The 14,327-nt window shown below is 36.5% G+C and overlaps 2 protein-coding genes across 3 annotated transcripts; both read left to right on the top strand.

Annotated features, from left to right (window-relative positions):
- Window positions 1-565: 565 nt before the first annotated feature.
- On the top strand, window positions 566-5,918 carry LOC120286167 (disease resistance protein RUN1-like). Of its 2 annotated transcripts, XM_039312830.1 has the most exons (4): window positions 566-1,315; window positions 2,742-3,846; window positions 3,937-4,206; window positions 5,767-5,918. In XM_039312830.1, the coding sequence occupies exons 1-4, from the start codon at window positions 1,254-1,256 to the stop codon at window positions 5,884-5,886; spliced, it is 1,557 nt and encodes a 518-aa protein (XP_039168764.1). In that variant the 5' UTR covers window positions 566-1,253; the 3' UTR covers window positions 5,887-5,918. The 2 variants fall into 2 exon arrangements, with proteins under 2 accessions (XP_039168764.1, XP_039168763.1); XM_039312829.1 differs by lacking the exon at window positions 5,767-5,918 and having other exon boundaries at window positions 3,937-5,398.
- Window positions 5,919-5,933: 15 nt separating this feature from the next.
- Window positions 5,934-7,348, top strand: LOC120293473 (disease resistance protein TAO1-like). The gene is made up of 2 exons (XM_039312831.1): window positions 5,934-6,798; window positions 7,069-7,348. The coding sequence occupies exons 1-2, from the start codon at window positions 6,138-6,140 to the stop codon at window positions 7,245-7,247; spliced, it is 840 nt and encodes a 279-aa protein (XP_039168765.1). The 5' UTR covers window positions 5,934-6,137; the 3' UTR covers window positions 7,248-7,348.
- The last annotated feature ends 6,979 nt before the right edge of the window (window positions 7,349-14,327 follow it).

Genomic DNA, 14,327 nt, shown 5'->3' with positions numbered 1-14,327 from the left:
CCCCGCTGAGTTCCACCCCCTTCTTTCCCTTGTCCATCTCCCTCCACCGCAAATTTATTTCACTTTTTTTCTCTCTCCCGCCACCTGACAGACAGGCTGTCATTTCCCCTCCCTCCAAACTTAAAAGTCACGCCATGAGTCCCCCTTTTTTCTTTATTACTTTTTAGTTTCCTTATCAAAAACCTAGCCACTAGGAGTGTAAACGGTACGGTTCGGTTCAGTTTTTCTTAAAAATCGAACCGAACCGAACCGCTAGAAAAATCTTTTGAATCGAACCGAATCGAATACAAACCGAATCGAAATTTCGGTTCGGTTCGGTTTGATTTTTCGATTTTTCGATTTTTTAGCCTTTGGTTTTCGGTTTTTTTTTTTTTCTATTAAATTTAGATTTCTCCATTTTTATTTGTTGGTTCGGTTCGATTCGGTTCGATTAACCGATAAAAACCGAATCGAAAAAACCGAATTTTTCGGTTCGGTTCGGTTCGATTTTCGGTTCGGAACTGACACCCCTACTAGCCACCCTTCTTTTCCTCCTCCTTCTCGCTGCTCACCGCACGAACCCTTCCTCTCCTCTTCCTCTCGATCCTTCCCTTCCTCCTCCTTGCCGCACGACCACCTTCCTCTTTGCACAGCCCCCTTCCTCTCCTCTTCCTCTTGATCTTTCCCCTCCTCCTCCTCCTCGTCGCTGATCCATCGCGACAGTGGTGGCCCTCGCCTCAGTTTCTGCTCTCTTTGGCCGTCTCTCGCCGTCGCAGTGGTCCGTTGCGTGGCTTCGTCTTGCCAACGGGAGTTTGCTTTCTCTCTTTTCTTTCTTAGGGTTCAACTGTTAAACTCCATCATCCAATGGCTTCTTCTTCAAACACCAAAACGGCTTACGACGTCTTCTTGAGCTTTAGAGGGGTAGACTTGCGTAAGAGCTTCGTCGGCCATCTCTACCAAGCTTTAAAGCAGAAGGGAATACACACTTTCCGAGATAATGAGGAGCTGGAAAAGGGAGACGAAATATCACCAGTGCTTATGAAGGCCATCGAAGAATCATGCATCGCAATCATCGTTTTCTCTGATGATTACGCTTCCTCAAGGTGGTGCTTGGAAGAGCTGGCAAAGATTATGGAGTGTAGGGAGCAAAGAACCTTACTGTTCTCCCAGTGTTTTATAAGGTGGACCCAAGAGAAGTGAGACAGGGAAGAAATAGTTATCGAAGAGCTCTAAATAAGCATGAATCCAAGCTTGGGAAGAATTCGGAGAAAGTGATGAGATGGAAGAAAGCTCTTTTTGCCGCTGGTAACTTGTCTGGGTGGCATTTGAATGATGGGTAAGTAGAGTGGAGTTCATACTTTGTGTAAGAAAAGTAATCTTTACAAGTAAGTATATGTATAGATGCTTCATGTTATGATTCCTATATATTCTTAAGTCGCTTAAGATTAAGTTAGTAATTTCATAAAGAATTGGTGAATCTAAGTTTAATTACGATAGAAAAATAAGATTTGGCAAAAGATAAGAAACATTGATAATTAAAAGAAAAATAATCTTGGCAATTAATTCAAACAAGAAGTGTTAAATAAAAATTAGTTGGTAATTTAATTGAAAAAAAAATTGGTAAGTCACTTTATTTTGTCAATTTTTTTATTTTTGAAAAAGCAATGTGTTTGTTTGATGGATAGCCACATGTTATTTTTCAAACTCAAAATGCCACTTGTGAGAAGTTTAGGACTCAATTAACTAAAATTGAGAATCTATAATACTCAATTGACCAAAATGAGACGTGAAGACCTCAAATAGCACTCAGATAAAATATTAAGAACTTTTTATTACACTTTGAGGGCAATAAGGATCCAAAAGAAAGAGCTCCAGAACTTACCTGAATGAAACAGAGCTTAGCAAAAGCTAAAGGCAGAATTCTTTCGTTCGATGCCCAAATAGGTTTTTCTTCGTGCCGGTGAATTCTAATAAATATTAGTAAGTGTCAAAAACTATCGGTGAAAAAAGGATGGGTGACTTTTCTTTCACATAATTTGCTAGTAACTTATCAGTAGTTTTATAAAATCACCAACTTCTTTTTATAACTTGCACATTACCCATTTCGTACAAACTTACCAAATTGATTTGCATAATTTATGGCCTTGAATTTAATAAATTTTATTTGAAATTACTAATATAAATTTGAGTGTCTTACCATCTTTGGTCATATCAAATAATTACCTACTAGTTCTGGATGAAAAATTTACTGACTCATTTGATCAAAATAAGATGTTAGAACATGACTGACAAATGGACAAAATGTTAATTATTGCACTTACCCATTCGTTTGGAAGAAACAAAAAACTTGGCAATCTTTCATACAGGATAATTAGTATGTGTAGGCCATGTCAAGCAATGACATCGTGATTCAGGGAATTTAATAGTTTTGGAATCAAAATCTTAACCACCGTTCAAAGTCCTAAATGGCTCTTTCCGACTAAACTTAGAAATAAATCACATATGACATTCAAAAGAAAAATAAGTGAATCGTCATCTCTCTATCTAAAGAACGTGAATCACTTAAGTAGATAGATACATGTTCTGATTGGTGTGGAGCCGTCGGAGTTCAAATTTGACTTAGTGGGAATACATTTTGTATTGGATGTAATTATCTAAAAGTGTGACACTCTGATTTGCCGTTGTTGTTGGCTGGTGATTTCATGTTGTTTGCTTATTCCAATTGCTATGACGATGCTACAACTTCTTTGTCTCTTTTTTAGGGATGAGTCAGAGCTTATACAAGGAATTGTGAAGTTCATCTCAACTCAGCTATCCAGAACACCTCTTCATGTTGCTGATTATCCGGTTGGGATAGATTCCCAAGTGGTTAAGCTGAGAGGAATGTTAAACCTTGAGTCTACAGATGATGTTCTCATGATGGGATTATGGGGACAGGGAGGTATAGGAAAGACAACGTTGGCTAAAGCCATTTATAATGATATTTTCAGACTATTTGAAGGTTCAAGTTTTCTAGCACATGTTCGAGAAAATTCAAAAGGTTACGAGGATTTAGTTGCTTTGCAAGAAATATTACTGAACGATATATTATTACCAGAAAAACGTTTAGAAGTGTCCAATGTCGATGGAGGTAAAAAATTAATACAACAAAGACTTGGCCGCAAAAGAGTTCTTGTCGTCCTTGATGATGTGGATTGCTTGCGCCAGTTAGGTGCTTTAGCAGGAAAAGACAAGTGGTTTGGTGATGGTAGTAGGATCATTGTAACTACAAGAGATAGCCATATGCTTACTAGTCACGAGATATATCGAGATCGTGTGTATGAAGTTACAACAATGAATGACGGTGAAGCTCATGAGCTGCTTAGTAAGCATGCTTTTCCACCACACCAAAAATTAAAAATCAGGACAGATCTAGTAAATGGTGTTCTGAATCATGCTAAAGGCCTTCCTTTAGCACTTGAGGTGTTGGGTTCCTTCTTACACAATAGAGGAGAAGCTGAATGGGATAGTACACTAAGAAGGCTGTCTAAGTTTCCCAATAAAACCATTAATGATGTGCTCAAAATAAGCTATATTGGACTAGAGGAAGATCATAAAGAGATTTTTCTCCACATTGCCTGCTTCTTCAAGGGGTGGGAAATTGGTCACATTTATAAAGTTCTCAACAGTTGTGATTTTAAGGCAACAATAGGAGTAAAAGTTCTCTATGAGAGGTCTTTGATAAAAATTGAGTCTAGAACCCTACAAATGCATGACTTGATTCAGTCAATGGGCATGGATATTGCGAAGCAAAAATGTGATGATCTCAGGAGACAAAGTAGACTATGGTTATATGAGGATGTTGTTGATATTCTATCAAGCAACATGGTAAGATTTGTAAATACAATCAAAACTCTGCTTCTTATATTTAACTCTAATTACTGAATATAAATGACCTAACTAGTCTTGTACATACAGGGAGATTGTGATGTTAAAGCCATAGTGTTGAACCCACCTGAGCCGGTAAAGATAAGTGTCAATGGTGATGCTTTTACAAAACTGAGAAGGTTGACATTGCTCATTCTACGCAATGTTTCTTTCCAAGGCCCTATATGTCTACCCAACGAGATAAGATGGTTGGAATGGCCCGATGCTCCTCAGTTTCCAGAATTTGCCTCTGGTCCCAAGAAATTAGTGAGCCTTGATTTGAGGAATGGCACGGTGACAATTGTGCCAAAATCATTGGATGTGAGCATTTATGTACATAGACCTTTCTATTATCCACTTCATTTGCATGTATATGCGTATTATGTGTATTCTTACACAGAAGGAGTGGTGTTCCTATGTTTTAGAAAACCACTTCTCTGTTTTCTTTCATATTGACCCTGACTACTCAAAGAAATATTTTATGTGCAGCAAAGTTAGCATTTGAAAAATGAAGCATAAACAACTTTATTAGAAATAAATACACAACACAAAGAACTCTTATAAATATATGTAGAAGAGAAAGACATTTCAAGATTTGGAAATTAATCATGAAGGTCATTGCATCGAAAGATAATCCAAATTATGATATTGAAATATGTGAGATAAAATAGAATGACCTATTCAATGTATCTATCCATAGGGATAGTGCTTGTAAAATATGTAATTGAGTACAATTGATAGAAGGAAGATTCAAATTCCTTAAGTAGGATGTCTTTCTTACTATTTATTGTAATATAGATAGAATTCGCATGTCTAAATGTAAGCTGTGTAACTTCACTCTGACTTTGTCGGTTGTTTACATATAAGTTTTTTTTTTTTTTTTTTTTGAAGAAAAAACTGTATAATGATGACGTATAAAGAAAACAAAAAATATGACAAGCGAACCCATTGATACTGTATATAAAAGTAAAACCACCAAAGGAGCCTGGCTGAATGGTCAAGCGTTTCATTTAAATGTGGCGAATCAAATATCCTGATCATAGCATCTTCTACTCAAATTAACCTTAGAGGCAAAGCAGTCATTAAGTGATGGAGCCTTACCTTGCCCAATGCACATAGCTAAACGGCCGGACTTGTCCTGCATCAATTGTATTAGCTAAGTGGAAAGTTTTAATGCACCGCGCTGCAAAACAAGACATTGTTAGTAGCTTAAATCAGTTCTTAAGAAGCAGAATTTCTAAGTAGATGTAATAAAATATATATTAGAAACTAACCGATATAAGGGATTCAGTAGTTACCACCAGTTGTTAATCTAAAAGGAGAGCAAGATTTTGAATTGAGTGTTAATTGTTTTTCATCATGATGTATTTCAAAGTTGGTTTCATTGTCTTTGGATGACTTAAAAAAAACAAAAAACTGAAAGTTTCTTAAGTTTTGGGAAAGTTCATGGCGATAGAATATATAATATTAACATCAACTGATTATATATAAAAAAATTCACTTTGATGCTTGCCGCGTGACATTCACTTTGCTTTTATAATTGGCACGTGGCATTAATTTTGTCACTTGGCTGGCATTTATCTTGTGACACTTCACTTGCCGGCATTTACAAAAGGTCCTCATGTGACACTAATAATTGGCCAAAATGAGGGATGGGTGCAAATTGCCATGATATAATGGCACGTGGCTTACGTTTGATCTATATTCATTGGCGTTTTGATTTGTCATCTCTAATTTTCAGTCTCTCACCCAATATATGTATGGATTTATTAACTGGTAAAGTTTGTAAGTTATTACTAATTTCACAATACATTTTTAATTCTCACAAAATTAGTTTATAGTAACTCTCAATGACATTTTTTTTTAACGCTGTTTTTGCAGGAATTCCGACAATTGAAGTACATTAATTTTAGTTCCTGCAACTCGCTAGTCCATATGCCTGACATCTCATGTGCTCCAAATCTTGAGAAATTGAATTTACTGGGTGCAGAAATTTGGTAGGAGCACACGAGTCAATTGCAAATCATGACAAGTTACAGTACTTGAATTTAGCATGGTGCTCCAAACTTCGTAATTTCCCAAAGGAGCTCAAGTCAAAAAATCTCCATGTTCTCCATCTTTCTTATTGCAAAAAATTTGAAAGGTTCCCTGATTTTCCACGTAAACTTGAAGGCCTAAAATATTTGAATTTAATTGGCACCGCTATTAAAGAACTTCCTGCATCAATAGGAAATCTTGTCTCTTTGGAGTCAATGTATTTAACTGATTGCCGAAACTTGGTACGTCTTCCATCTAACATTTACAAGTTACAAAACCTTAGAACATTGGGACTCGCGGATTGCGAAAATTTAGTCGAGTTTCCAAAGTTGGAGGATTCAGCTAATCCATGCATAGAGGCCAAACTTTCACAGCTAAAAGACATATACATCGAAGGAAGTAATTTATGCATGTTAGATGTTCTTGAGATTCTTTCCCGTATTCCCTCTTTGACACATTCACGTGTCTGGGGAAACATCACTATCCCTCCTACATGCCTTATTGAGCGTGAAAGTTTGTGTTTTTTGGAAGTTTCAAATTACCATCAATTACAAGAGATTCCCCAGCTTCCACCAAATTTAACTCTTGAGGCAAACTATTGTGAATCTCTGCAAGAAAATGGAGAATCAAATTCAGAAGCAGAGAGTTCACTTATGCACAAAGACAGTTCGATTGGAGCAAATCTAGAGGAAGATTTGCAAGATTGTCCAATAATTACTGAGGAACAAAGTCAAATGGTGCAAAAGAAAAATTATGAGGCATGCAAACCAAGACCGTGTGGACTTCTGACTCGATTGGCAAAGATGAGTATGGCAGTGTTGGTCGCTGCTTTGTTGTTAGAATGGGCAAGAAACTTGCTAAGGAAGCAATTCGGAGGTAAGTGAACTTAGCTGACCTTCATGATAATGCCTTCTCTCTCCTTGTTTCTTCTCGTTTTCCTTTCTCTAAAAATAAACTTGCAACACGCTCTTAACCAAGTTAACTTTGCATCCTAAATAAAATTATGTAATTCTTTCTTCTCTTTTGTCTCTTTTCTTTGTTTTTTAGTTTTTCTCTCTCCACCTGCTTCCTTGGGGTATTATAATCTATACCCACGAAATATATATTTTGATTTTTTTGGGCTAAATCTTCTCTTCTCCGCCATAGACCAACCTCCAACTCCACCGATGCCGCTTTCAGCATCACGACTCCTCATCTTCCACACGACACCACCAGTGAGCTCTGACGACATGGGAGATCGCCACCTGCCGGCGGAGGCGACGAACAGAAGGAGTTCGTCATCCGGAAACAGAGTCCCTAGAAGGTGTTTCTTCGAGAGACGTTGAATAAGGTGTTTCTTCGTGAGTTTTGTCTGTGGATGCTTGGTAGTGAATACACTAGCAATCGACGTTACATGCTGCAAAATCAACAACGATTCCCTAGAAGGTATGGCTTTTCTGTCTTTCTTTTCGTAGGTGGCAACTTATTAAACCGAGTAGGTGAAGTATAGGTTCAAAGGAAAAACAATCGAGGAAGAGTGGAACTGGGAAGTAGCGTGTACATGGCTTGGTTCAGTATGCTTTTCAGGCGAAAAACTGGGCCAATCTGGGTGCTATAGATTGGGAACTCCCTTATGCATGACCAGGCATCGAAGTGGAAAATTAGCCATGCTAAAGAGAAAGGGGGAGAGAGAGATTTGGGTGCTTTTGAGGTGTCTAGGAAATGCGGATGAGTAGCATGTGCAATTCATATAGATGTGCAGCAGGCGATCAGTTTTCCAGGACTAATGAATTTGATAAACTTTGATTAATGGGATAGGCCTTGGTCTCTACATTTTATGAGGCCTTTGAAGAGGCGACACCGTTGAAAATAAAGATGCAGTGAGATGGCAAGCCACCAGGAAAGGTTGCTTGATAGTTGAGTCCTTTACCACTTGTTGACTTTGGCAATAGGGAGAATTGAAAACTGAATTTACCTAGAGCATGAGAGTTGTATGAGCATTGGTTGTGCCCATAAATAACCGGTTAGGTAATTATTTTCTTTTGCCTTGTGAACTGTGGGTATGAAAAAGAAAAAATCACGAGAAACATGGCGTTTACATAAGTTATTCAGTAGAATAGAGACAAAAGCACAAGAAGCTGATTGTGAATTCTGATTTTTGATGCCTTCGCAACAGTTTAGGGTTCCCTTTTTATCCTTATCTGCCATAGCTTTTATGAAGGAAAATGACCTTGAAGCTAAAACTCCTGGAAGCTTCTTGTACTTTTTAAAACCTAATAATGAAACATAAGCTCTCAGGTACCAATGATAACACTGGAATGAGCAACGCGTAGTTTCTCAAATTAGTTGCTGTTTTCGCTTTGGTGTTGTTAAGAGCTATATCAGTCTAACAGAAGGTGGGATTTGCATCTGAATTAGAGGTTGAGTGTGCGGTTACAATCATTTCTGGAAGTTTGTGACCAGAATATCATAGAGGACTTGCAAGTTATTTATCATATAGCCATGAGACATGCATTCATCCATACGTAGCTGCATATTGATAATAAAATATATCTACTGCTGGCAACTTGATGCTGATTTCCTCTTGAATTGCCTGTATGCATGCATGCATTCATGAGATAATTTCTGATTCTTATCCTCATATTGTTTTCTCCAAACAAGTAACAAGACCTATTTGCTTTTCTTATATAAGGTGAAACTTGCTTTGGACAGCCTTGAAGTTCCAGCTGGGTAAGAAACTGGTTTTTGGTAAACAGGTGCATTTCAGATATGTTATGTTATTTGCTGATTAAAACAATTGGTATTTCAGGCTTAATTGGTGAATGATTTCAGATTGTGCTTTATTTGTATATACTTTGATTGAACAGCCGTGTGATTGTTGAGGATGGGAATGTTATCGCAGCTGGAACAAACCCGACTATTGAGACACGAAATGTATGTTTATCATTGCCTCCCCATCCCCTTGTTTAAATTTTGGCCCAGCAGCACCTTGTTAATGCTGTGGATTGATACCCTCAAATTATCCACTCATAGTATTGTTGATCATTTTATGTTTCTCTCTTAAGTATTCTTTAATAGATGGTAAAACAATATACAGGACAAAATCTGTTAATGAGTGGATGTTTTATGCATTATTAGGCTGTAAAGGGTTATGTTCCCATTATTCTTTCATAAAATATACTGCTAACAGTAACTATAATCTTGCCTTATTATGCCTAATGTTTCACGTTTTTCATTTGCCATTGTTCTCTGTCTGGATCAATAATACGGTCTTTATATGCTTTTGTGAGGTTCCTAACACTGTTTTCTTTGGCTATATGTCAACTAGACTATTGGTATACTTATTTGGTATAATAATGCACTGTGAACATTGATTACCTTTTAAGATGTAAGAACCTGCTCCTTGGGAGATTTCTTCATACAATGACCATATTTACACATATTTAAGCCTAGTTTCTGGTAGAGATCATCTCTTCTGTGGTGCAGTTCACTACTATAAATGACTTCGTGGACAGTAAAAATAGTTGGTGCGAAGAATATTGGCCCTTTTGTTATCTTGTGGAGCATAATAAAAACAAAGGTTCCTTTCTTACAGGGGTATATATGAAAATACTGTTAGAAAAGTTGGAGGTGGCCAATCCAATAGAAGCCTCTTTTTCCATGTGAGATTCTCAGCAATTTCAAGTGAGCAAAACTTGTTGAATTTACGTAGTATATGCCTTGATCAATCTCATATATACTCTCAATCAGTTAGCTTGAAGCAGAAGACATTTCTCATGGAATGCATTTTCAGAATTTATGTTGAAACTACACTGAAGGACAATGTCTCTCTGACAGAGCTTCTAAATTTGATATGCTTGTGTTGTTTTTCTCCTTGTGCTTTCATAGGCAACAAGACAAGCTCTTGATGTTCTTCTTGAACAGTGGTAGAGGACTAGATTGTTGGCTGCAGAAGTTGCAAGAAGTTTTCAATATGCTCCCTTTATGTGACCCGTGCATAATGAAAAAAAAAATGGAGGTTTGTGGAACTGATTTTCCATCTTTTCTGAACAGTGGTAGAGGACTGGATTGTTGGCTGCAGAAGTTGCAGAGAAGTTTTCAATATGCTCCCTTTATGTGACCTGTGCATAATGAAAAAAAAATAAAAATGGAGGTTTGTGGAACTGATTTTCCATCTCATATATGCTCCCTTGATGTTCTTCTTGAACAGTGGTAGAGGACTGGATTGTTGGCTGCAGAAGTTACAGAGAAGTTTTCAATATGCTCCCTTTATGTGACCCGTGCATAATGAAAAAAAAAAAAAATGGAGGTTTGTGGAACTGATTTTCCATCTTTTCTGACCTTTTCCTAGTCTAATGGAAGAAAGCGAAGTTTCTGAAAGTGTCAAGAAGTCAAGTTTATATTAATTCTTTCTTTCTCTGCTTTATTTCCTTTTTCTTAGATTCTTTGTGACTTGTTTGACATTTCTGTATTCTTTTTATTTGCCCTAAGATTAACAGTTTTGGGAATTGCTACTTTTTAGTGCAATGAGATTTTTTGATGTCTTAAATGATATCATGTTTAAATCGAGAAATAAAGTATCTTCAAGCAAAATACGATATTTCAAGTGTGAGGAAATTATGCTTTCTGATATGCCAAGGGCTATGTACTTGATAAAGAAATCTCTTTTGTTGTTTACTAGTTGCAGTTGCTCTTCTTGCGTACATGATAGCTTGTGTCTGCTAGATTGTGATGTATGGCTTGTGTTTCCAGTATAACTTTTCATCTATTTGATGCTGCCATGATCTAAGACCGATGATGATTGCTATGCAAATGTGTAGAATTTGCGCAGGAAACAAAAGATTGAGTTTCAGATGCCCCGTCTCTCTTTTTGCCTCAGATGCCCTGTTTATCACATGTGGCTTTCCTTTAGAAAGACTGGGTATTCTTAGCCAAATTGCCATATGAGAAACAGGACGTCATGTCCTTGGTCAAGGAAAAAGACAAAGTGTAGTATCTTAGTAGTTAATAATTCTTTGATTAGACTCATTTGAGAGAAATATCTTCTTCTTTGATCCCTGCCGTGGATTGCTATACATATATGGTTCTTGGTCGAGCAATTCTTCAATAAGAGCTCTTTAGTTGCAATCAGATCATAATCTTTACATGCATCATAGATAATTAGTATGCTTTGGGAACTTGTTGCATACAGAAAACATGGCCTTGATAAAATTTGTCTTCATAATGACAAAATCAATTTGTTTCATGTTTCTTCTCTGTTTTGTAGAACCCTGTTCCATGAATATCATTTCTCTTTTCCTTTCTTCCCCTTCTTTTCTGTTCATTTTTCATTGATGACATTGTGGAATCTATGATTTGTTTAAGTATCTTATAGATATGCTAAATGCTAATATTTGATTTTCAGCTCCAAAGGCTCACAGCTAAATCATGCTTCTCATTAGATCTGCCTACATTGATTCGTCCTGTTGAACACTCTCATGCCTTCGCACAGCTAGGTAAGACCTTTGAACTTATGATTCCTTTCTTTGATGGAGATCATGTACATCATGTATGGTGATATGATGCACCTCTGATGCATATCGAATGATTATCAGTTACTCATGCATATAACTAGTGTGTACATGGTGTGACCTTTTATATTATAGGTTGTGCCAAATTAGGGCATTGTGACAATGATTCTTGCTGTGACAGTTTGATATGATGCTCATGTTAAGATCGAGTATACCTATAGCTATAGATTTACTCATATGATTGTAGTCAATCACAATGAGGAAGAACATAAGTGATTGCTCTTCATTAACGATTCTTGGTTGTTCAATGTTCTTATTCCTATTAGTTAATTTGTTCATTTGACTATAAGCTAAGTCAAACTTTCACTTCAAGGTATCTCCCACTCTTCAAACGAACTGTTTGCAGGATTACTTTTGAACTGTAGTTTTGTGATAAAGCACAAATCTGAATGTGACATTATTGCTGCTGGCTCTAGCATAGTAAGATTCTCTCTAGTTTGTGATATGGCAGAAACAATTAGGGTTAATTATTTTGTCTCAAGATGTTAAAACATTTTAGAAACAGCATCCCACAAAGTGTCTTCAAATGATTTGATGCACTCCAACTGATGATGCATGTGCCGTTTACTGCTCTTCTAATCACAGAATTTCATCAAGGGATCTGAGAAAGGAAGCGTGATGCATGTCCAAATCAGTTTTTGCCAGGATGTTCACGTGTCTACAGAGGATTGCAGATGTGATCACCAGCGATTTCATGCTTTAACTTATCAGATTGTTTAGATAATTTTACAGCATAAACCTGTACGAGCATCAGCTTTTCTGAGGTTAATTTTCGTCATCTACATATTTTGTGATGCAGTTTGACAAGAGTTTTTCAAACTTTGAGGTAATTCCAGGTGCACTATTGATGATTCTGAGCTTTATAGTTATCGACTATGTGTGATCCCTAACAATGATGAAAGATGTAAAGGACTTGCGTGTGTTTTGCATGGGTTTCCTGGGAAAGAATTGCATTGATTGGATTTGAGCTTCCCCGTTATACCAATTATGTCCTAAATACTGGAATTTATGATATTGATGAGTTAATTAATGTCTTGATCGTTGTTGACTGAGAAAATCTCAGGGATGTGATAGGTCATGTGGAGACCATGATAGTCATGTGTTGCTCCACAAGAACATTAAAATCTTAATAATTTTATCGGTCCAAAGGCAATTGGCAGTTGCTTTTTACCTGAATGTGCTTTCCTTATTCTTCAATCATAACAAGATGCCGCCTTCTCTTCTGGTAATAAGAAGTCCGAATTTGAGTTTCTAGTTTAGCTGATAATGATTATATTATAATCAATTCTAGTAAAACATTAGAAATACCAAAGTATTTGCATGAAAGACCCATAGTCTAAAACGATCAAGAAGATGGTAATTTTGAATCATAATCTGTTATACATTCTTATGCATTTGGGCTAATGTTAGAAAAATAGATGATCAACCATGCAGGAGTGCGATCGTCGACAAGCCCCAGTTGACCGGCATTTATCCATCAAAAGTAAATGTATGGAAGATAACGAGACCTTGGATGAACACCTGTCTACTTTTAGGAGAAATGTGAAGAGATGGTTAGATGACATAAATATTGACGCGTCAATATAGTTTCCTGTTATAGGGGGCCACAGTCAAATTAATAACCACTTAGCTAATTTTTCAAAAGATAAATTAATTTATATCGATTGTTAAATGAACAGTCTGGATATGTTTCGTGTAAAGTGCTTTTGTAAATTAGATTTTGTGGCTTTACTCATTAATTGATGTGCTTAATAGGTTATCATCATTATCTAATGCAATCAAATAATATAGAAAAAAAATAGCAGAATTACTACTTTAAACTCCTTTTTTTCTTTTTGTTTAATTTATGGCAGAATTAGATGTCCATAATATAATACATAGCAACAATTTACAATTATAGTACCTCAGCAAAGTATGAGAACGGCAGGTGTGAATATTCAATGGTACTATAGTCATTAGCTAGGGAAGAACTCTTAGTAAAATACTCACTTTACGTGAAGTACACATACACGTGGGATTTTCAACAAAAAAAATTTGTCTCCAACACATCGGAAATTACAAAAAAAAAAATACTCAATACTTTTGAAGTGAACCGAATTATATCAGTATAGACCACATGTCACATTGTATATAGGTAAAAGTACTTCAACAATGAATTTGTTTAATATATTTTCCTAAGTCAACTAATGACGTGAGGTGTTTAAAGTCATTTATGCCCAAAATATGATTATTTCACACAAATAAATATAATGTTCTTGTGATTTCTCATTGAATAGCATGAAAATTAGTAACAAATTGACTTGATAGATAGAATTTTTCCATACAATCTTGGAATTCAAACATTGTTTTATATTACAATGTGTAAGTTTTTCTAGTTTAAATCATGATAACATCATTCTACGGCTCTAATATAATAACTGCTGAACTTTTTTATGTACTTTTAAGGAAAATGACGATAATCACCATCATACAGAAGTCGTCATTATTTCTCTCTATGGTCGACCTCCATTAATGGAGCTCGCCTCCTGTGATTAAGGCGCGATCCCTCACTTGAGGTCGCGTCCCTTACCTATGGTGTCACGCAACCCAAATTTGAGGTTGCTCGATTGCCTCCGTTAATGGAGGTCAATGGCTTGGAGGTCCGATTCCTACCGAAGTTTGAAGACTGAAAATTAAAAAGGGCTAACATTGGAATGGTGCTTCTGCTCTACAAAGAGAGGAAGTTATTGTGAATGGCGGTGTTGGCTTGCAGCGGTATCGACCAGTGGCAGCAACATCTCTTGAAGACAACGCAAACCCTTTTCAATGGCAAAGATGAACAGTCATTTAAGAAAACTAACCAAAAAAAAAAAAAAA

This window comes from Eucalyptus grandis, chromosome 5 (genome assembly GCF_016545825.1).
Source record: "Eucalyptus grandis isolate ANBG69807.140 chromosome 5, ASM1654582v1, whole genome shotgun sequence".
In the NCBI taxonomy this organism is placed as follows: Eukaryota; Viridiplantae; Streptophyta; class Magnoliopsida; order Myrtales; family Myrtaceae; genus Eucalyptus; species Eucalyptus grandis.
Note: the sequence above shows the minus strand (reverse complement) of the source record. Positions and strands in the feature narration are given on the sequence as shown.

Excerpts from the sequence above, each read along its gene's own strand:
- LOC120286167 (XM_039312829.1), top strand. The coding sequence starts at position 1,254 with ATGAGATGGAAGAAAGCTCTTTTTGCCGCTGGTAACTTGTCTGGGTGG. Across the intron at positions 1,316-2,741 it reads GGGTGGCATTTGAATGATGG|GGATGAGTCAGAGCTTATAC; the intron begins GTAAGTAGAGTG and ends TCTCTTTTTTAG. Across the intron at positions 3,847-3,936 it reads ATATTCTATCAAGCAACATG|GGAGATTGTGATGTTAAAGC; the intron begins GTAAGATTTGTA and ends TTGTACATACAG.
- LOC120293473 (XM_039312831.1), top strand. The coding sequence starts at position 6,138 with ATGTATTTAACTGATTGCCGAAACTTGGTACGTCTTCCATCTAACATT. Across the intron at positions 6,799-7,068 it reads GCTAAGGAAGCAATTCGGAG|ACCAACCTCCAACTCCACCG; the intron begins GTAAGTGAACTT and ends TCTCCGCCATAG.